The 24,093-nt window shown below is 40.3% G+C and overlaps 1 protein-coding gene across 3 annotated transcripts in view; it reads right to left on the bottom strand.

Moving 5' to 3' along the window:
• LOC140482824 (fasciculation and elongation protein zeta-2-like) overlaps positions 1-24,093 on the bottom strand; it is a 136,275-nt gene that overhangs the window by 30,712 nt on the left and 81,470 nt on the right. For 2 of the 3 annotated variants that reach the window (XM_072580497.1, XM_072580496.1), the window contains exons 5-6: positions 13,838-14,106; positions 2,642-2,722 (exon numbers count right to left, since the gene is read on the bottom strand). In XM_072580497.1, coding sequence (XP_072436598.1) covers positions 2,642-2,722; positions 13,838-14,106 — 350 coding nt within the window. The remainder of the gene's footprint in view (positions 1-2,641; positions 2,723-13,837; positions 14,107-24,093) is intronic. The other variant, XM_072580498.1, reaches the window with a different exon arrangement.

Raw genomic sequence — 24,093 nt, 5'->3', positions numbered from 1 at the left:
ATTTTTTTTGCAAACTCGCAGCATCTCCTTCATCTTTTGAAGAGTATTTTATCAAGAACGTTCACATGAAATACTGGAAACTTTATCACCAGGCAAAATTCTAGCAGACCTCTCTTATTGGACAAATGGATTAATGGAGCAGAGGACTATCCTAGAAGGCAGGGAATTAGGTTTTCAGAGCCCAAAAACAGATAAAATGACTAAAATGACTTCAAATGTGTGGGATAATATTACAAGCTCAGTAAATCATGGTTTAAAATTCTGAAGCCCATTACTTCATGCTACAGAATTTAAATCAAATTCCTCAATTCACTTACAACTATGGATTGCCAAATTTGATATCTCCAACTGGCAGAACTTGCTTGCCATTATCTCCTCTCCTACAAGTCTAACCTTCAGAAGCACCAGGGAAGATGTCACTAATTTCTGGCATGTATAATGCATCAGAAAACAGCTAAGAAATGACCCCTCTAATGAACTTAGCATTATCACATTCAGAAATGTTATATACCCCGTACTCCATGAATTTAGCCTCCATTGCAATTGCTTGACAAAGGCAAAATAAAAAGGAGATAAAAACCACTGTATAAATTAAAAGAAAACTCCAGAAATTTCTTTTCTGATCACGTAGCTCAATGAGGCAAGTTTTAGGATGCCATGATACCTCACCCAATCATTATCAGCAATATCATTTATGTTCTTGAACTCAAAACACCCTCAGATATTCCAAAGTAGCCAAATACTGAATGATGCTTAAATTACTTTGCTGTACTGTTGGGAATGTATATTTAAGGACTATGTGGAAACATTGGAGCATATGAATGGTTTGAACATTTTCCAGATTGGAAAGGGTTTACCATGTGGGTTTATCAAGGAATTAAGTCAACTGCTTAATCCGTGCTGTAAGCCACCTGTCAATGACAGAAAAAAATGTTACTCTAGAGAAAAGTCAAGCAAAGCTTTCAAAGACCTAAGAGCTGGGACTTAATGCCCTTAATTACTGGAAAACCTGATTTTGAAAATAGTTAATAGTTATTTAGCAACCCTTTCTGGACGTAGCTTTCTGTTGTACATACCGAAGTAGTCAGAAGCTACAAGTCTCTCACCTTTTCTCAGGAAATATTCCTGGGAACTTGATAATGTTTCCAACTACTAATAATTCTGAAAACCTTACAAAATCTGAAAAGCTGTTCTGTGACCGATTTCCATAGGCTTTGATCTAGTTGATTGCAATCAGAACTGAACACATTCCATTAGTCCACTTCTGTTAGTAATTGCATTTTGTCATCTGGAAACCTGATGGTCTGTGAAATGTCATTGCATCCTATCCTGCACTTTCAGACCCTTGGCTGACTTTATTTTTTCCCCAAAGCTAACATCTCTGCAGAAACTGTGTTTTTTGTGCTGTGTGTCTGTGTTTAGGATTAAAGGGGATGACAGTTTCAAATTTAGATTATACCTGAGATGCTAACCAGAGTTTGTCACTTGTACTTAGAATAAAGCAATATTTTTAGATCATTAAACAAGCCTGGGGAAAGCCTCTTCTGTCATACACAGTAGTACAAGAGAGAAGCAATTGGCCATTTTGGTGACTGAATCATCAAATATATACTAACAGAGCCACGGGTTCAGTAGTAGGGTTTGATTATTAGTGCACTCCTTCCACCACAGTTATAATAGTACTGATAAGGAATGTGGTCATTAGGCAATGATAGCACCTAAGTGATTGATGGTAACTTACCTGCTGGACATAAGGCTACAACTCATCACAGAACTCTGACTCATTGCTCAAATTTTCAATTTTATTCATTTTTTTTCTTACTGCTACACATCACATAGCACCCATTACAGTAACACAGAAATATCCCTTTGTTCTCTTCTTTTTTAAAAAAATAAAAACTATCAGGGCATGGATACCACCAGCAAAGCCAATATTTAGCTACACCCCCACCTCTTTTGGTGGATCATCTTCTTGCACCATTACTGTTTATAGTGAAGATCCCTTATTATTTTCAACATAAAGACAACTTCCACGAATTATAATTACTAGAACAGATTGCACTTAGCAAACAGCATCTTCACCACTAGGTGGCACCATTTCATGAACAGGCAGCCAATTCGACGAACAATGTTGATACGTATTTCATCTTGTGGTGTTATTTTAGTTTCCCTTAATAAACTTTAAAAGGTTCATAAAACATGTTGTTTTAAATCAATATGTTAAATTTGTTAAGTCAAGAGTTAGGTTTGCCCTAATGAATTTAAATCTTGGTCTGCTTGAACCGAATTCCTTGTAAACAGCAAGTTATTTGTTGAAACATATTCTGTTCAGTAAGGAAAGAGCCAGAATTTACTGAGCAAGACAGATCATGATGACATAATTAATCCTTATTATTTTAAGGGACAGTCCTATCATCACTATTGTTGGCTCTTAAAAATGGAAGGAGGAAAATGCAAGTACATCTTTCACATGTGGCTTAACTCTACAGAAGTATTTCAACTTTGTTGCTTAAACAGAGAAATAATGCACATAGAATTTACACACCAACTACCCAGAATATGATCACAAAATGAAGCAAGCAGTAACCACATGAAGAAAGGTGACTGGAAAGGAAATAAAAATGTAAACCATACAAGGCACCTGTTTTTCACCACCTGAGCTTCCAAATGTCTGGCGAAAGCCATTCTGAATGACATTTGACAGTCCCTCCATGCTGAAACGCTGAAGCAGCAGAAAGCAGAAAAAGGACAGAGAAAGAGCATATGAAATCACAGGGTCGCAACCAACAGCACACAACAGGGACAAGAGCAAGAAGATAAAAGATGAGGGCTAACCATAAAACTATTACTGCACATTAAAAGCTCATCATTTACAATAATGCACTGAAAAATACATACTGTATTATAAAGTCTTAGTTAAAATCCTATAATATACAGTGACAGTCAGAGCTTCTGCATTATTTTTGGAGAAAAATTGCTGACATCACTGCATTCAGCCATGGGATATTGTAAATCAGGGATCACAATCCATTTCTAGCAAGGCCACTTCTGAGTTGTTTAGCTACCTTCACTTTTAACTTATGGCTGGACTGGATATGTGGACTAACAAAAACAAAATTCAAGTTATAAATTCCTTCCTATAAACCTGTTCTTGGAGATTTTCAGGGACGTTAACAAAAATACAACAGGAAGAGAACTTCTGATACCAAAACTTGTAGCTGATGTAATTTAGCAGAAGCTAATTAGTTTAAGACAAAAAAAACATTTAAATCTGCTGTAAAAAAGAATAATTCACTGGTCTGTCAACTATATTTGTTTAAAAACATTCAACATGTACGACTATCTTTTATGCTTTAAAGACAAGATGCTTAGTTTGTGTTTTAGGAGAGTGAGCTAACTATCATGTGTCCAGGCAACCTTCTTGGAATTGGCTCTGCATTGGCACAAACATTTTAGTTAGGACTTGCTGAAAACTGTTGCGGTAGCTGCAAAAATTATACAATCATACTCAAATGTAATTTTTAAAAAAACATTGTTCTCAAAGTGCAGGAAGCATAGAGCAGCATGGTGGCTCAGTGGTTAGCATGACTGCCTCATAGCACCAGGGAGCTGGGTTCGATTCCTGTCTCAGGCAACTGTCTGTGTGGAGTTTGCACATTCTCCCCGTGTCTGCATGGGTTGCCTCCGGGTGCTCCGGTTTCCTCCCACAGTCCAAAAGATGTGCAGGTCAGGTGAATTGGCCATGTCAAATTGCCCATAGTGTTAGGTGCATTAGTCAGGGGTATATTATATATATGGACTTGTTGGGCCAAAGGGCCTGTTTCCATACTGTAGGGAATCTAATCTAATAGGCAAGGTTGTGATTCTCCCTGAACAGCTACCTTGTTTGTGATGTCTAATAAAGGTTTTGGGTAGGAAATTCCATAATTTAAAAAGATTGTTGATCTGTAACAATTATAGAGACACATGTTCAAGTTAGGATGATATGAGACATGGACCAACAGAGTGAGTGTGTCCCTCAAGGTTGCTAGTCACATTCTTCTCTGTACTAGAAGATCACTGGGAAGGAAATGATCTGTTATCCATGATCAAACTTATCGCTATCTATTTTAGAAGGGTGTGGTGAGGTGGAGGAACAGGAAAATCTAAGGCAGCAAAAATAAATAACAAAGGTCTGAAATTTTACTCCAAGGTTGGGAAGGCAGAGTAGGGAAATAGCTGCCTTTCTATTCATCCTGCCAATGCCCTTCATAAATCTTATATACCTTTATCACAATCCCCTCAACCTTCACTGCTCCAAAGAAAACAACCTGAGCTTATCCAGCATCTCTTCACAGCTGAAATATTCCAATTTGGGGAACATTCTGGTGAATCTCCTCTGCACCCTCTCTAGTGTAAAACATCCCTTGTTGTGTGACCAGAACTGCACACAATACCTGTGGCCTAACCAAAGTTCTGTATAGCTCCAACGTGACCTCCCTGCTCTTATAATCTATGTTATGCAACTTTCTTTAATCCCTTAGGAAAACATGGTTTGGGTTCATAGTCCCACTTATAACCAGAGTTATCAAACTGTGAAGCGTCAGGAAGCCCACTGTGATAATAAAAGGTTGTGATGCCCCATATGCAGCACCAATCCTGTAATGAGAACATTAAACTTAACTCAACAGGCAGAGTGAAATAGCAAGCACAGATTTTCTAAATATTTATAGAGAGCAGTTTTAAAAGACTTCGCAGTATGACAGGCCAGTGCGTTTTACAGTTCCAAAGAGTTCATGTACCTTTAAGCCACATTTATTCTGTGCTTAACAATCCTAAAGGATGTCCCAGGAACATATCAAAAAGATATCTTATCTCTCCAAAGATGTCTGACAGCTTTACAAGCTTGAAATTTACAAGTCATGTTACAGATATCACACTATTGAAAACCAGCACAGCAAGAAGCAGCTGCAGATTAACATCTACGGACTATGGATGTGCAAATTGGAACTCACCCCCAATCCTCCCCATGCAACAAAGGTACATAGGTCCTTTAGATTCCAGCCTCCAGCGTCATTTTTTATAACCAGAGAGAGGCTGGAATATTTATGAAAATTCAGACAAAAAATATTTTCAAATAATATACAATAAATAAGAACCTAAGACTGAGGAGCATAAATAGGCAATTCAGGTCTCAAATCTGCTCAGCAAATCAATACTCAACTCCACAGAATACGGATCGTGAAGAAGCAAAAGATTTTTAATTTGGAAAGGCATTGTACATTGAAGGATGGATAATTATTTGCATTCTTGAGCTAGACACACAAAGCATCGAAAGTGTAGTATGACCAGGATAAAAAAATGATGTTTTTATTGTTAGCGGAAAATACATAATAATTCAACTGTGTCGTTCATTTCTTTGGTAGATGGATAATCTCAACCATGTTTTGTTTTGTAACTATGGTAGATTATTTAACTCATGAACAGAGTAATTTCCATTGATATAGGTGAGGTGTTAAAATTTGCTTAGAGTAAACATAGCTAGGACTACAAATAAAATATTATTAAGCTGGATAGAGTTCAGAAGAGATTTACCAGGATCTTCCCTGGAATAGAGGGTCTGAGTCATAAGGAGATGCTGAATAGGTTGAGACTTTTTGTCTCTAGCGCAGAAGGTTGAAAGATAACCTTACAGACGTTTATAAAATCAAGAGAGTGATATAGATAATGTGAACGGCAGGTGTCTTATCATCGGGGTTGGGGATTTCAAGACTAGTGGGCATATTTTTAATGTTAGAGGACAAAGATTTTAAAAAAGACATGAGGATAATTTTGTTTTGCACAGAGAGTAGTTCATGGGTGGAATAAATTTCTAGAGGAAGTGGTGGATGCAGGTACAGTTAAAAGGCATTTAGATAAGTACATGAAAAAGAAATGTTTGGATGGATTTGGGCGAAGTGCAGACAGGTGGGACTAGTTTCAATTGGGATTATGGTTGGCATGGATTGGTTGGACTGAGGGGTCTGTTTCCATGCTACATGTCGATGACTGTTTTTTCAAAAAAAAAAGACCTATTTTGTACTGAATTGTTCTTTCCTCATTCCTGCTCAGTCCCAAAGACCCTTCAATCTATTACTAATTAAGAATCTATCTCCTTAAACGTGCTCAATGTCCTGGCATCTACCATACTCGGGAATAGTGAATGCCACAGATTCATGACCTTTTGAGAGAAAGAATTTCTCCCATTCTCCATCTACTTCGTCACTCTCCTTTAGTATTTTGTATATTGCAATTAAATCTCCATTCCTTCTTCTAAAATCTAGAGTGTATAGACGTAAGCTCTATTCATAAGATAAACCCATCACTGAACTGCCTCCAATGTAGGAAAAACAAAAATGGCTTTTATAACTTTTTTTAGTAACCTTTTATTGATCTTTAATACTTCCACAATCTGCCAGCCCACTGCTGGCCTTTGCAATATGGTATGCCTTCATTTTTGTCCTTATGTTATCATTCTTGCTTACCATGTTGCCCCCTTTACAATTCTCTCTGTGGAATATATATATTAGTTGGGAGAATTTGAACATCTCCTTAAAACATCTGCCTCTACTCATCAAATGTCGTAACTTTAGTCTTCCTGCCCAGTCCACGAGAGCTAAATCTGTCCCCATGGCTCTGTAACTATCTTTGTTTAACTCCAGAACACTCCAGTTTCTTGCTCGCAAACTGAATTTGAAATTCTAACATGCTAAGATCATTCTTCCCTAGAGGATCCTTTACTAAGACATCATTAATTAGTCCTATCTCATTATATAATACCAAATCTAGAACAGCTGGCTCCTTGATGGATTCTCGGAGGAATATGTTGGGAATCATTCTCTAATACATTCAATGAACCCTCCCTTGAGACTATCCTTAGAAACGCGATTAATTTGGTCAATACACATTAAAAATCACCCATGATTATTGTCTTACTTCCCTTATAAAAGCGCACAATATTTCCTAGTTTATACTGTGGCCCACAATGGAACTACTTTTTCAGGGACTTGTAGATTACTTCCACCAGGAACCTCTTTACCTTGCTATTTGTCATTTCTATCCCAACTGATTCTAAGTCTTGATCTTTACCGCCTATATAATTTCTCACTACAGCTCTTGTCTCTTACTTTACTAACAAAGTTATACTACCTCTCCTTTTCCTTCCTGCCTATCCACCAAGTAAGTTGTATATGAAACAGATTTGGCAATGCAATTTTATTTTTTCCTACATTTTGCTTTATAGGGCATTAGTCTACTTAAAGATGACAGACATCCCACAGGAAAGAAAAGTCTATTTAAAGCTTAAACCTTCAATTAAAGTCTTAAATTTGAGTCCCAGAAGTGCTGTCTTTGAAACTTGCTTGCCTTGATTGAAAAAAATTTGCCAGATCCCAGCAGGTTAACAGAAAAAAAAACCAGCTAGCTACCAAAGACAGGGAGAAGACATCTTAAAAATACATACTTTGAAAGAATGGGGGCGGGGGGATTTTTTTTCTAAATGTACTTATATATTTATTATCTGAATAGGTATTTTATCTGTTCTTAAAACATGAAGAAAATTGTTCTTTTGGACAGGTTAACAAACAAGGGCACTAACTTTGGTAAGCATTGCTTTAGAATAGAATTCCTACAGTATGGAAACAGGCCGTTCAGCCCAACAAGTCCATACCAACCATCTGAAGAGTAACCCTGTTACTCTACATTTACTCCTGACTAATGCACCTAACCTACACATCTGAGAACAGTATGAACTGGCCATACTAAATTGACCACTGTGGGAGGAAACTGGAGCACCCAGAGGAAACCCTCGCAGACACAGGGAGAATATGCAAACTCCACACAGACAGCCACCCGAGGCTGGAATCAAACTTGGGTCCCTGGCGCTGTGAGGCAGCAGTGTTGACCACTTAAAACATCGTGCCACCTTTGTTAATGTCAAATCAAGCTGGGAGGACAAGGCAACTCGAAGAGCCAAAATGTTTCTCACTCTCTCAGTGGAGCAGGTAAGGGCTGTTTGGCAGTGGCTGCTTGAAGGCTCGGTGATGTTTGTTTAACGGTTTAAATTTGAAAGTTTTTTTTTAAAAAAAGCGCAGCCGGGACCTGAAAGCTGGTGTAGCACAAGCTTACCTGGATAAGTTTTTTCATATAAAGGCACGCAGGAGAGGAACCCGAGGCACTACAGGGGTAGTGTCTCCCACCCGCCCTCCTCCTCTAACCTAATAATAAGACCCGTTGTGGTAAGTCGGTAAGTGCTGCATTTTGCTTGTTCTATTGTTTAGACCTAGTTTTTTTTTTAAAAAGGTTACTTTTAGAGGGATGGCAGTGAAGGCAGTGCAATGTTCCTCTTGCAACATGTTTGAGGTGAGGGATGCCATGGTCGTCCCTGCTGATTACACTTGCAGGAAGTGCACCCATCTCCAGCTCCTCCAAGACCGTGTTAGGGAACTGGAGCTGGAGTTGGATGAACTTAGGATCATTCGGGAGGCAGAGGGGGTCATAGATCGGAGCTTTAGGGAAGTAGTTACTCCAAAGATTACAGACAGATGGGTGACAGTGAGGGGGACTGGGAGGAAGCAGCCAGTGCAGGGACCCCCTGCGGCCGTTACCCCCAAGAACAAGTATACCGTTTTGGATACTTGGGGGGGGGGGAACGGGGACTTACCAGGGGTAAGCAATGGGGTTCAGGCCTCTGGCACAGAGCCTGTCCCCATTGCTCAGAAGGGAAGGGCGGAGAAAGGTAGAGCGATAGTTATTGGGGACTCAATAGTTCGGGGCTCAGATAGGCAGTTTTGTGGGGGCGAGAGAGACTCACCTTTGGTATGTTGCCTCCCAGGTGCAAGGGTACGTGATGTCTCTGATCGTGTTTTCTGGGTCCTTAAGGGGGAGGGGGAGCAGCCCGAAGTCGTGGTCCATATTGGCACCAATGACATAGGTAGGAGGAGGGCTGAGGATGTTAGACAGGCTTTCAGGGAGCTAGGTTGGAAGCTCAGAGTTAAAACAAACAGAGCTGTTGTCTCTGGTTTGTTACCTGTGCCACGTGATAGAGAGTCGAGGAATAGGGAGAGAGAGCAGTTAAATACATGGCTACAGGGATGGTGCAGGAGGGAGGGATTCCGGTATCGGGATAACTGGGGGTCTTTCTGGGGAAGGTGGGACCTCTATAAACAGGATGGTCTGCACCTGAACCTGAGGGGCACCAGTATCCTTGGGGGGAGGTTTGCTAGTGCTCTTTGGGGGTGTTTAAACTAACTCTGCAGGTGCATGGGAACCTAGACTGTAGCTTTAGGGTGCAGGAGCTGGAGTGTAGGGAGGTTAGGAACACGGCATCAATCTCGAAGGAGGGTACCTGTAAACAGGAAGGTGGGTTGAAGTGTGTATACTTCAATGCGAGAAGTATAAAAAATAAGGTAGGTGAACTTGCAGCGTGGGTTGGTACCTGGGATTTCGATGTTGTGGCTATTACGGAGACATGGGTAGAACAGGGACAGGATCGGCTGTTGCAGGTTCCAGGGTTTAAATGTTTTAGTAGGGTCAGAGGTGGGGGTAAAAGGGGGGGGGGGGGGGAGGGAGGTGTGGCATTGCTTGTCAAAGATAGCATTACAGCAGTGGAAAGGACAACGGATGAAGACTCGCCATCGGAGGTAGTTTGGGCTGAGGTTAGGAATAGGAAAAAAGTGAGGTCACCCTGTTAGAAGTTTTCTACAGGCCTCCTAATAGTCCTAGAGACGTAGAAGAAAGGATTGCGAGGATGATTCAGGAGAAGAGTGAAAGTAATAGGGTGGTTGTTATGGGGGACTTTAACTTTCCTGATATTGATTGGGAAAGCTATAGCTCGAGTACGTTAGATGGGTCGGTGTTTGTCCAATGTGTGCAGGAGGGTTTCCTGACACAATATGTAGACAGGCCAACAAGAGGTGAGGCCATACTGGATTTGGTTCTGGGTAACGAACCAGGCCAGGTGTTAGAATTGGAGGTAGGTGAGCACTTTGGGGACAGTGACCACAATTCGGTGACTTTTACTCTAGTGATGCAGAGGGATAAGTGTGCACTGCAGGGCAAGAGTTATAGCTGGGGGCAGGGAAATTATGATGCGGTGAGGCATGATTTAGGATGCGTGGCTTGGAAAAGTAGGCTTCAAGGGAAGGGTGCTATTGATATGTGGAGCTTGTTCATGGAGCAACTATTGAGTGTCCTTGATAAGTATGTACCAGTCAGGCAGGGAGGAAAGGGTCGTGTGAGGGAGCCGTAGTTTAATAAGGAATTGGAATCCCTTGTTAAAGGGAAGAGGGTGCCCTATGTAAAGATGAGGCGTGAAGGTTCAATTGGGGCAATTGAGAGTTATAAGGTAGCCAGGAAGGATCTGGAGAGAGCGCTAAGAGCAGCAAGGAGGGGACATGAAAAGTCCTTAGTTGGTAGGATTAGGGAAAACCCAAAGGCTTTCTATAGGTATGTCAGGAATAAAAGGATGACTAGGGTAGGTATCGGTCCAGTCAAGGATAGTAGTGGGAATGAATACTTTGCGTCAGTATTTACTCAGGAACAGGACATTGTTGCCGATGTTAATACTGAGTCACAATTAATTAGAATTGAGGTATGTAGGGAAGAGGTGTTGGAAATTCTGGAAAGGGTGAAAATAGATAAGTCCCCTGGGCCTGATGACATTTATCCTAGGATTCTCTGGGAAGCAAGGGAGGAGATTGCAGAGCCATTGGCCTTGATTTTTATGTCCTCGTTGTCTACAGGAATAGTGCCAGAAGACTGGAGGATAGCAAATGTGGTTCCCTTGTTCAAGAAGGGGAGTAGGGATAACCCTAGTAACTATAGGCCAGTGAGTCTCACTTCTGTTGTGGGCAAAGTCTTAGAGAGAATTGTAACGGATAGGATTTATGAACATCTGGATAGGAATAATGTGATCAAGGATAGTCAGCATGGTTTTGTGAAGGGCAGGTCGTGCCTCACAAACCTCATTGAATTCTTTGAGGTGGTGACTAAGGAGGTGGACGAGGGTAAAGCGGTAGATGTGGTGTATATGGATTTTAGTATGCCGTTTGATAAGGTTCCCCATGGTAGGCTACTGCAAAAAATATGGAGGTATGGCATTGAGGGCGAGTTGGAAGTTTGGATTAGGAATTGGCTGGCTGGAAGAAGACAGAGGGTAGTAGTTGATGGTAAAGGTTCATCTTGGAGTGCAGTTACTAGCGGTGTTCCACAAGGATCTGTTTTGGGACCATTGCTGTTTGTCATTTTTATAAATGACCTGGAGGAGGGGCTAGAAGGTTGGGTGAGCAAGTTTGCGGATGATACGAAAGTCGGTGTAGTTGTTGACAGTGAGGGAGGATGTGGCAGGTTACAGCGGGATATAGATAAGCTGCAGAGCTGGGCAGAAAGGTGGCAAATGGAGTTCAATATAGGTAAGTGTGAAGTGATTCACTTTGGTAAGAGTAACAAGAAGATGGGGTACTGGGCTAATGGTCAGATACTTGGTAGTGTGGATGAGCAGAGCGATCTTGGTGTCCATGTACACAGATCTCTGAAAGTTGCCATCCAGGTAAATAGTGCTGTGAAGGCGGCATATGGCGTACTGGCTTTTATTAGTAAAGGAATTGAGTTCCGGAGTCCTGAAGTCATGTTGCAGTTGTATAAGACTCTGGTGCGGCCGCATCTGGAGTATGGTGTGCAGTTTCGGTCGCCATACTATAGGAAGGATGTGGAGGCACTGGAAAGGGTGCAGAGGAGGTTTACCAGGATGTTGCGTGGTATGGTAGGAAGACCGTATGAGGAAAGGCTGAGGCACTTGGTGCTGTTTTTATTGGAGAAAAGAAGGTTTAGGGGTGACTTGATAGAGGTGTACATGATGATTAGGGGTTTAGATAGGGTTGGCCATAAGAACCTTTTTCCACGTATGGAGTCAGCTATTACGAGGGGGCATAGCTTTAAATTAAGGGGTGGTAGGTATAGGACAGATGTTAGGGGTAGATTCTTTACTCAGCGAGTTGAGAGTTCACTGAATGCCCTGCCAGTAGCAGTGGTGGACTCTCCCTCTTCATGGGCATTTAAACGGGCATTGGATAGACATATGGAGGATAGTGGGCTAGTGTAGGTTAAGTGGGCTTGGATCGGCGCAACATCGAGGGCCAAAGGGCCTGTACTGCGCTGTATTTTTCTATGTTCTATGTTTCCAAAGTGTGATACTCTCCATAAAATACAAAAAGTTTCTATAAATACTGCAATTGTAAGACATAACTTCAAATCAACTTCAAAATATTTTACTTTAAAAAAATAGAGATGTACTAGAAGGGCCTCATTTTTGGCAGATGCACAGGACCATCACCTGCAAGTTTCCCTTTAAGCCATTTGCCATCCTTAGAGAAATATACAGATATTTCTTAACTGCCTTTAGGTCAAAATTCTGGAACTCAAATCCTGGAACTCTTTTTGGTACAGCACTACAGGATGATCTGCAGCAATTCACCTAACTTCCTTTGACAGTATCTTCTAAACCAATGACATACCATCAAGAAGGACTAGAGCAACAGATGCATGGGACCAGATGCAAGTTCCCTCCACACCAACACCATCCTGGTGGGTAACTATTTTGCTATTTCTTCATTGCTGTGGATCTCCCTTTTCAAAAGAATTGTGGGTGTTATTACATTCCAAAAACTGCAGTGAGTCAAGGAAGTTTACCACCAGTTTTTCAAAAGCAATTAGGAGTGGGTAACATATGGAGGTCTGGACAGTGATATACAAGTGGTGAACAATGTTTTTTTTATAAATTCTGCTGTAGGGATGTAGCAGTATTCATATGCATAGCAAAACGGTCATGAAATTATCTTTTTTCTTCTAAGGAAACCTTCCGGTTTCTGCATCACACGCAGCTAATTGATGTGCAAATCCACTGAATTTGCTCAGAAACCATTGCAAGTCTTGGTTTCTGTGTGTTAGCTGTCACTGTTTGAAACAATAAGAGGCCCATAAACCTTTTGCAACATTATCTGTGTGACAACACCGAGGAAGGTCCACAACCAGAAAATCAAGCAATTATGACTTTTGAACAATTCGGGGTGAGTAAGGTCATGTACAGACAGTTTTGTTGCCATGAAGTGGAAATGGGGAGGACTCAGCCCACTGGGAGCCCATTATAATTTGCAACATTGTCTATACAAAGCAGTCATTCATTTCTCAATACCTTCATCTGAGAATTTATTCCAAGTATATAAAAGGAGAAAATCATTTGATTTGGTTCCTGGAAATAAACCTTTATCTCCTTAGCTGCCAGTCTGGCTACATGAAAAATGTAAAGATATAATCTGATAGTTTACCTGGTCTAATGCATATTCTAAAAATTATCCATGTCAGAACATTAAAATGGGAGTTAAACTGGTGAGTGTATTTGATAAAATCATAGTAAAAACATGAAGGTGTATTTATATCGCCTATGCTCATTACTATTCTGTCGGAAGGTATGCCAGAAAGCACAAGTCTGACAGCTTCTATTCAACTAATAGGATAGCACTGTCACCTCTGTCAGTAGATCAAACAGTTCTACAGCCATGACGTTTTAAATTGATGCCTTCTCCCCTGCTCGTTCCCTCAAGAGAATGCTGGCTTCCAAATTCCACAATAAGGCGATGGTGAATGTGATTAATTGTTATTTTTAATTCTTTTCCTCAATAACCTTCCTTTCACTAATAAACTGTAAAACAATTGTCAGCCATTCTGTAAAAATAGTTTACTGATTTATTATTTAAATTAAAGAGTACACATCAATGACAATATAGGGAGCTTTGTCCATGTAGTAATAGAATCCACGACTCACCGTTCCTGGCATGTGACTTTTCTCCTGCTTTCCATTTTGTGGGGTTCCATTCTTTTGTTTCTTTTTCTTCTTCATTGTTTCCTTGTGCTCCTTCTGTTTGTTTTGAACCTCAATAAGTATCGAGATGAAGCTGTTTTTCACCTCTTTTTCAAACTCTAGCTCATCACGCAATGCTAACTGTTGAATCAGCTCCTCAGAGTAGTGTTTTATTGCAGTCTCAATTTCCTCCAGAAGCTCATTTAATTCAGCCATGGGCAACCGCTTCACACCTGAAAAATGGTTAACAGAAGTACCTGAAAAGTCAAGCACAATGTACAACAAATGGAATAAAGAATTCTGGGCATTATACACTGATTTTTGTTGGAAAGAAGACATGTTGCCAAAGCTTTTTCATCTTGCACTCAAAAAAACGAATGCAATGATAGCAAATTTCAACAATAATAACTTATACAATAGGAAGAAAGGGGGACATAATTAACTGATAAGTTGATTCTGATTGGGCAAAGACTTTGTCATGGAAGAAGTACAGAGGAACTATATGCTTCTCGAAGCTCCAAGTACATTTTTTAAAATGCATTCCTTCAGTTAATTGTAACAGGCAGAGTTGTATCCACATTCAACCAATCTGCACATATAAAATCCAAACAAAGCATCCATTGTTAGATGTGATTTTGAGATTGTTCACCATGTGTTGCCCAATCCTTAGTTCACTAATAGCTATAGTAACAACCAATTTAAGATAATCAATCAAGCCCATAACATGGCTCATTTATGTTTGCTATAACTAACATATGTACAGACCTGTTTGCTGCAGGTTATAAATAAACTCTTTAAATATATTCAAGCTTTGCACATTTTTCAAATTACCTGGAGGTTTGGGGATCTATAGATCCTGGCTGCCTTCTCAATACTAATACCCCAGCCAGTCGGCATACTTATAACCAACACTTCTTTTGTCCCATACTGTAAATTATCATCATTTGAAATCTGCCATCTTTGGTTCATCCTGAAAAGTGCAAAGTAAAAAGCTTTGGCAACACATTTGCCTTTTTATCAAGTTCTGCGCTACTAAACAATCCCTAAATATTGCGATTTACACAATCAAACGTATTTACCTTTGATGTCTTTACATTTATACACAGACAAAAATGTTTACCTATATAATCAGATTTTCTGCAGTTTCTTTTTAACTATTTCCTTTCATCTCTACAATTAAAATGTTCCAGTTGCTAAACAACAAGTAAAGCTAACAGCTTGAACTTTCTAGATGACAAAAGATACATACTGTGCCTTTCTTTTCTCTTCCCTTGCCTCACAAAACTGTATTTCAAGAATAAAATGGGTGCTTTTGCTGTTGGTACTTTAAGCACTATTCATTACTTTCTGTACATTATGTATTAAGTATGGTTGCAGATATCCCTTTATTTAGGCAGAAGCATCTGAACTGTAGAGTCTTCACATGGATCCTCAGTATAATCCATCTGTAGTCCTTCAAAGCCTTTTCTCTATTCTGTTCCATTGAAAGCACTTGTACCTTCATGTCTCAAAACATATTTGATATTTAAGCCCAAACTAAAAGGACACTACTTAATTTGCAGTTTCCAAATGGTTTTATACATATAAATGCACAAACTCTCATTTCCTTGATTCCATTATCTGTGAAGAGAATTAACTTGCAAAGATTACTGTTGGCTAAACAAAGACAAGATGAAGAACCTACTGCCCCAAATGTAGAGGTATTCTCACACTCTGAATTATTCACAGTATTAGTCCCATCCATAGCTGGAAACTTAGAGGTCATTGGTACATTTACAATACTGTACAGCTCCAAAAAGAGTTCGGGCGTAGTTATTCTCAATTAATGATGTGCCGTTATATAGGATTAAAATTAACATTACATTTAATTTTAATCCTGCAATATTGCTCAACTGAATTTGATCTGTTGCAGCCTGTGGGAACCGAAGGCTGAACAGTTGGAATATTCGTCAGTTTCCTGCAATTAGGGATGCAAGTTGGAGCTGGCAGGACTATTTTCAGCTCCTGTCCATCCTCAATTCCAATTCCAGCAAGGGCAAAATGTCCAGGCTCAAAACTCAGTTTTGTATTAAGCAATTTCAAACATTGCTCAAGATTTGTGACATACAATGAAATGATCAGAGGATATCCACAAACTGATTATATTCAAAAATCAAATGGGTGGTTTTACTGTTGGTACTTGAATCACTTGGATCATTGGATCATCGGGGGTGGTACCAGGGGACTGGAGAGTAGTGAATGTTGTGCCCTGTTCAAAAAAGGGAATAGGGATAACCCCGGGAATTACAGGCCAGTTAGTCTTACTTCTGTGGTAGGCAAAGTAATGGAAAGGGTACTGAGGGATAGGATTTACGAGTATCTGGAAAGACACTGCTTGATTAGGGACAGCCAGTACGGATTTGTGAAGGGTAGGTCTTGCCTTACAAGTCTTATTGAATTCTTCGAGGAGGTGACCAAGCATGTGGATGAGGGTAGAGCAGTGGATGTAGTGTACATGGATTTTAGTAAGGCATTTGATAAGGTTCCCCATGGTAGGCTTATGCGGAAAGTCAGGAGGCATGGGATAGAGGGAAATTTGGCCAATTGGATAGAAAACTGGCTAACCGGTCGAAGTCAGAGAGTGGTGGTAGATGGTAAATATTCAGCATGGAGCCCAGTTACAAGTGGAGTTCCGCAGGGATCAGTTCTGGGTCCTCTGCTGTTTGTAATTTTTATTAATAACTTAGATGAGGGAGTCGAAGGGTGGGTCAGTAAATTTGCAGATGATACAAAGATAGGTGGAGTTGTGGACAGTGAGGAGGGCTGTTGTCGGCTGCAGAGGGACTTAGATATGATGCAGAGTTGGGCTGAGGAGTGGCAGATGGAGTTCAACCCTGCCAAGTGTGAGGTTGTCCATTTTGGAAGAACAAATAAGAATGTGGAATACAGGGTTAATGGTAGGGTTCTTGGTCAGGTGGAGGAACAGAGGGATCTTGGGGTCTATGTACATAGATCTTTGAAGGTTGCCACTCAGGTGGATAGAGTTTGTAAGAAGGCCTATGGAGTATTATCGTTCATTAGCAGAGGGATTGAATTCAAGAGTCGTGAAGTGATGTTGCAGCTGTACAGGACTTTGGTTAGGCCACAGTTGGAGTACTGTGTGCAGTTCTGGTCGCCTCACTTTAGGAAAGATGTGGAAGCTTTGGAGAGGGTGCAGAGAAGATTTACCAGGATGTTGCCTGGAATGGAGAGTAGGTCGTACGAGGATAGGTTGAGAGTTCTCGGCCTTTTCTCGTTGGAACGGCGAAGGATGAAGGGTGACTTGATAGAGGTTTATAAGATGATCAGAGGAATAGATAGAGTAGACAGTCAGAAACTTTTTCCCCGGGTACAACAGTGTGTTACAAGGGGACATAAATTTAAGGTGAAGGGTGGAAGGTATAGGGGAGATGTCAGGGGTGGGTTCTTTACCCAGAGAGTGGTGGGGGCATGGATTGCGCTGCCCGTGGGAGTGGTAGAGTCAGAATCATTGGCGACCTTTAAGCGGCATTTGGATAGGTACATGGATGGGTGCTTAATCTAGGATAGAAGTTCGGCACAACATCGTGGGCCGAAGGGCCTGTTCTGTGCTGTATTGTTCTATGTTCTAACCCATAATAATCGTCAATTCCTTGACTTTACACTTATCCAAATGCACCCAATATTTATTTCACCCCAGCTTTAGTTCCATATGTCAACATTGAAAATAATTTACAAATTAATTCCCTTGAACTTTAAGCTAAATGCATTCCTTTAACAAGACTATTTGTAAAACTTCATATCCAAAATCACCAATTTCCATGTGAACTTGAAAACAAGGTCTGCTTTCAAAGTCTGCGTATTTGTTTTATTTTTACATAATTTATTTTTCTCCAGAGTTACTAATAACAAAATCCATATCGCATGAGGAAAACTCCAACTTGCAGATTGAAAATCCTCCTTTAAAAATTACCTTTATTGCGACACTCGTAACTTTTATAGAGTTCAAAGGTTGGTTGGCTTTCAGTTTTGCCCCTTGTTTTAACATATATTGCAAGAAGAACTGTGCGAAGTAGGTGAATTTGTTTTGCAAACAAACATCAACTCTATAACAACTGTTTAAACAATAACACTGGCACCTAATCTGGAATGGATTGTTAGAATCCAGAAAGCAAGGATTAAAGGGTAATGATGCAAAGTGGTGGGAAATTACAAAGATCAGTGCTGGAACCACTGCTGTCCATACTGTACATTGTGGATTTTGAAATCAAAAACAAAATTTCTAAGGATGCAGACAACAACAAATTGCAACGAGGGAGGTTGCTGATGGAGGGAGGAGGACGTTGATATGAAGGAGGACTGTGATAAATTACAAGAGGACATTAATAAACTTGCAGAATGAGCAAATCATTGTCAAATGAAGAGTAATACAGAGGTGAGGCAGCACATTTTGTCAGAAAAAATAGGAACGTCACTTATTACTAGGAAGATGAGGTAAAGGAAGAAAGGGATTTTTGAGTGTCAACACTAATCACCAAAATTTGGTGGGCAGCACGGTGGCACAGGGGTTAGCACTGCTGCCTCTCAGCACCAGAGACCCCGGTTCAATTCCCACCCCAGGCGACTGACTGTGTGGAGTTTGCACGTTCTCCCAGTGTCTGCGTGGGTTTCCTCTGGGTGCTCCGGTTTCCTCCCACAATCCAAAAATGTACAGGTTGGGTGAATTGGCCATGCTAAATTGCCCATAGTGTTAGGTGCAGGTGTAGGGCAATGGGTCTGGATGGGTGCGCTTCGGCAGGTCGGTGTAGACTTGTTGAGCCGAAGGGCCTTTTTCCACACTGTAAGTAATCTAATCCAAAATTTGTGTCAGATGTTGGCAAGGTCATCAAAAGGCAAACCACAAACTAGGCTTTATTTCTAGATGCACAATTGAAAATAAAATGGGGAACCACACTTAGATTACTGTCATTATAATATATTTTTAAAAATAGAAACATTAGGTGCTGCAGAAAAGGTTTACAAGGACATTACCAAAAATGGGGAGTATACAAACAAGGATGGATTGATAGGCTTCGGCTCCTCTTAGCAAATTATGAAGCCTCAAATGGAAAGGGGACAGACAACTAGAGAACAATATAATGAAAGATCATCGATGTCAGGTGGTATATTCAATTCATTCAAGGCGGTGACACTTTCATCTTCAATTTTGTAGTCTGGAACTGTGAAACTTAAGAAATTCCAATATTCTTCCAATTACAAGGTGGATCAGTAATGTCTCTTGCTGTTACTGTTTGTCATTGGTGTCCATTGGAAAGATTTGCCAATTCATGTTCAACATGGTCGGTTGTATCGTAAACACTCCTTCCTTGGCCATCAGGAGTAGGGTGGAACTCAGACCTAGAGCTTCTAACTCAGGGGCAGGATACTATCCACTGTGCTCCATCAATACAAGATAGTCACCTAAAACCTATAGGGAATGTACAAGAAACCTTTTTAAACTAGAGTGGCAAGAAACATAGAGAATGGTCTGGGCAGAAGTAGTGCTGGGAAGATGTTTCCATTGCTAGGAGAGACTAGGACCCAAGAGCCTGGCCTTAGAGTAAAGAGAAGATCTTTTAGAACAGAGATAAGGAGAAATTTCTTCAGCCAGATAGTGGTGAATCTAAGGATTTCATTGCCACAGAAGGCTGTTGAGGCCAGGTCATTGAGTATACTTAAGACTGAGACAGATAGGTTCCTGAGTATCAAGGGGATGAAGGGTTACAGGGAGAAAGCAGAAGAATGGGGTTGAGAAACGCATCAGCCATGATTGAATGGCGGAGCAGACTCAATGGGCTGAACAACCTAATTTCTGCTCCTACATCTTGTGGTCTAATGTGGAACTCACTATTATACAGGGATTAAAGTGAACATTGAACATTTTCAAGGAAGAATCAGAGATCGTTCTTAGAGCTGAATGGATCAAAAGGAAATGAACAGGAAGTGAGAATAGGATACTGAATTGAATGATAAGCCATGATCATACTGAATGGTGGAGCATACTTGAAGGGCTGACTGGCTGATTCCTGCTCCTATGCAATAGTACAGTTGGAATTATTTTCTGCATTGTTTTCAATGAAACATAGTGGTTGTATCTCAATAAGCATTTGTACTTGGCTACAAAAGCAAAAACATCTGAATTCTGTTGCACAAGGAGGTTCAACATATCACAGGTTGCATTTCTAAGAGCATACCTGTACTGAATAATATGCACATCAATTTTTGTGCTTTTCCCATTTTAGGCAACCCACCACCATCCCAAAATGAAAAAGGAGACAACATGCTAAAGCTTGACAGGGCAGGGAGAAACAGTGTGAAGTGAATTCCTTCATCACCAGAATAATACAGCACAGTAGGTGACCATTTAGCTCGTAAATCAATGCTGGCTGCTTTGAACAACAACGTCCCATTTCCCACCTTAGTCCTCACACTCTTGAATTTTCTTTTCCCACCTTGAAAATTCTTTTGTAGATTAATACTAAATCCTCATCCACAACCCCTTCAGGCATTACATTTCAAACTAACTATTCACTGCATTAAAATTTGTTCCTCATTTCACCTCTGGTTCTTTCATCCATTACCTCAATTCTATGAGCTGTTATTAACTCTTCAGACATTGAAAACAGTTGGTCTTTAGTTACATTGTTAAAATCCTTCATGATTTTAAACACTGCCATGAAATGTCTTCACGCTGCACTCAAATTAGATTAACCACCAGTTTCTCTAGTCTATTAACATAATTGAACCAAACCACTCCACAAATTGCCTTCCCTATGGAGTCAGTTAGCTGAACAACTGGTATGTGATGCAAAGCAATGCCAGGAAAATGGGTTCAATACTTCCACCACCTGAGGTTACCATGAAGGTCTCACATTCTCAACCTCGCTCCTCATCCAGGGTGTGGTGCCTCTCAGGTTAAATCAGTCATCTCACTCTAACGTCCTATGGCCCTCCGAGACTAGGATGATATTACTTAGTGGACCTCCTGTACAGGCTGTCAGCCAATCAGGATACGAATTCACCAAATTTCTTCAAGTGAGAGTTATTTATGGTTGGAGATGGAAATTGCCTGTTGTAAGAGGTAGGTAACTTCAAGGAACTGAGGACAAGAAGGACTCAGAGGCTAGATTTATTCATTTAGATGGGTTGGAGAGAAGTTTCACAGACATTTTCCCTCTAATTAGTCTGGATTTAATTTCCCGTTCATTGCTCCTAGGAGATCACAATTTGGGAAGGCATAGAGATCACAGCTATTAAGACATTAGGTACTGAAAATAGATTAGGGATTAGGGATTTTCTGTTGGTCATTGTTTGCATACTGAATAAACCATTGAATGTACTGAAGCTGAATGTGCGGTGGAGCTGAGAGTCAATAGTCTGGTAGATAATTAATTAATGTTGGCAATATCTGTAACTCCCAGCTAGCATTGGTGATGGCACATTGTGGCAAGTGCTACTAGATAGTATCCATGTTCCACAGATAAGCAGTGGTATTTCTCAGTTCTCTTTAAAAAGATTGCCTCAGCAACTCTTTGGAAATGATGGGGTACTAGTATCTATTATGAGCTTCTATGGTACTAATAGACATAGTGTGTTGATATATTGTTAAGTTTGTATATGCATGTAGGCAACTCATCATCACCAGCTCAAGGGCAATGAGTGATGGGTAATAAATGCTAGTTAGGGATGGCCACATCCCAAGAATGAATGGAAAAAGATGCAAGAGAAAGCTGGACAAAGAATAGAGTTATGATGATAGAGTTAGATGGAATGATGGGATAGGGCTCAAGTAAAGCATAAATGCCAACACTGTAGAGACCAAACGGTCCATTTTATGTATGCAATCCAAGAGGGAAACGATTCTTTTGCTTAGAATAATAGTAAGGATGAGTTACAGCAATCTAAATAAATAAGCCACCTATCTAGATTTAAGACAACTGTAAATAGACTAGCATGCCTCAAGACTAATAAATATATCAATTATCAAAAAACAGAAGCCTACCAAATGTGAACTCTGCTAAAATCAATGAGCACCCTTAAGATTCCGCTTAAACACGCATAATATAAAATGAATTACAGTGCTAATTGATATTCTACAGATCCTTTGTTCAACGAAAAGAAAATTGGCTCCAATATGCTTGGAGGTTTTTTTAAGGAAAGCATGTAACATCACAATAAGCATTATTGTTACCAACTGGCAGGATGGCTCATTTTGAAATATAGCAAGAAAGAATTGCAATATTCACTGTTAAAGAATATACACAAATGTGTCAACATATTCCCAGGAGTCAAAAGCTTTGATGATTTACCACAAGACAATGCAAGATCTTCCACTGGCAAATCAAAACTGAAATTGAGTGAGCTGTTTAAATAACTTAACTAGCCTAACTGCATTCACACAACACTGTTTCCAAGTTTCCAAGTTAAATTGATAGCTCAGAAAAAATATTTTGACCTGTGTTCTGTGTTGATAAGTTCTGAAAGTTGCTCCAAGTAATTTGAAGTTGAAGTTGATGATAATTTTATCCTTTTTACATCTATGAATGTGACTAATAGATGAAGCAAAGCCAGATGCTACAGTAGTTGGACTTTGCAAGTCATGTGTCACATGCCAATAGCAAATGCAAAATATTAATTCTAAGTAAAATCTTGAAAAGATGGATTTGATATCTCAAATTAGCCCCCACCTTGAAATACTTTATCAATGACATGCCTGTCATTATATGGTTGGAAGTGTGATGGATTACTGATGGTTTTATAGAACATAGAACAATACAGCGCAGAACAGGCTCTTCGGCCCTCGATGTTGCGCCGACCTGTGAACTATTCTCAGCTCGTCCCCTTACACTATCCCATCATCATCCATGCATTTATCCAAGGATTGTTTAAATGTCGCTAATGTGGCTGAGTTAACTATATTAGCAGGTAGGGCATTCCACGCCCTTACCACTCTCTGCATAAAGAACCTGCCTCTGACATCTGTCTTAAATCTATCACCCCTCAATTTGTAGTTATGCCCCCTTGTACAAGCTGACGTCATCATCCTAGGAAAAAGACTTTCACTGTCTACCCTGTCTAATGCTCTGATCTTGTATGTTTCTATCAAAGCCCCTCTTAGACTTCTTCTTTCCAATGAGAACAGACCTAAATCTCTCAGCCTTTTCTCATATGACCTTCCCTCCAGATGAGGCAACATCCTGGTAAATCTCCTCTGCACCTTTTCATGCTTCCACAGCCTTCCCGAAATATGGCGACCAGAACTGTACACAATATTCCAAGTGTGGCCGCACTAGCATTTTGTATAGTTGCAGCATGATATTGCGGCTCCAGAACTCAATCCTTCTACCAATGCCTTCTTAACAACACTATCAACCTGGGTGGCAACTTTCAGGGATCTACGTACATGGATTCCAAGATCCCTCTGCACATCCAAACTACCAACAACCTTTCCATTGACTCAGTACTCTGCCTTCCTGTTATTCTTCCCAAAGTGCATCACCTCACATTTAGCTGCATTGAACTCCATTTGCTACCTCTCAGCCCAATTCTGCAGTTTATCCAAGTCCCTCTGCAACCTGTAACACTCTTCCAAACTGTCCACTACTCCACCAACTTTCGTGTCATCTGCAAGGTTTCACTAGGATCTTTTACATTCACAACTCAGTGCTACTTCAATGTCTGCAATTACTCAGTGCAAAATCCAGTTGCCTCCTGATCAAAATTTCCACAATACCCCTTTTGGGGAGAAATACCACTGCATATTCCTTCAGTCAAGTCCCCCCTATTAACATGTCAAGTGTTACTATTCACTAAGACTTCAACTGAATCTGATTCATCAAACTTTTTTTGGCGAAAAATTAATTTTTCACAAGTGGTTACTACTGCGTATATCAATAACAACTAGTCAAGAACCCCAGGACCATCCAGGTCAAAGTCTTTCATCTGATCGGTGTCCTTCCCAGTAGATTCAAAATCCATCATTTCCACCATTACTTCTGCAGTAAATGCTATTTACAGATGCAATATAGCAACTTGTCAAACCTTCTTCAGAAATAATCTTTTAGGCCTACAACCTTTACTGTATGGAACATGCAATTTACCAAAATTCCCCTTAGTTAAACACCAACATGACATGGTATGTACTGCCATTCATCCACTGTCACTGGACCAAACTCCCAGGACTA

Source organism: Chiloscyllium punctatum, chromosome 11 (genome assembly GCF_047496795.1).
Source record: "Chiloscyllium punctatum isolate Juve2018m chromosome 11, sChiPun1.3, whole genome shotgun sequence".
NCBI lineage: Eukaryota > Metazoa > Chordata > Chondrichthyes > Orectolobiformes > Hemiscylliidae > Chiloscyllium > Chiloscyllium punctatum.
Note: the sequence above shows the minus strand (reverse complement) of the source record. Positions and strands in the feature narration are given on the sequence as shown.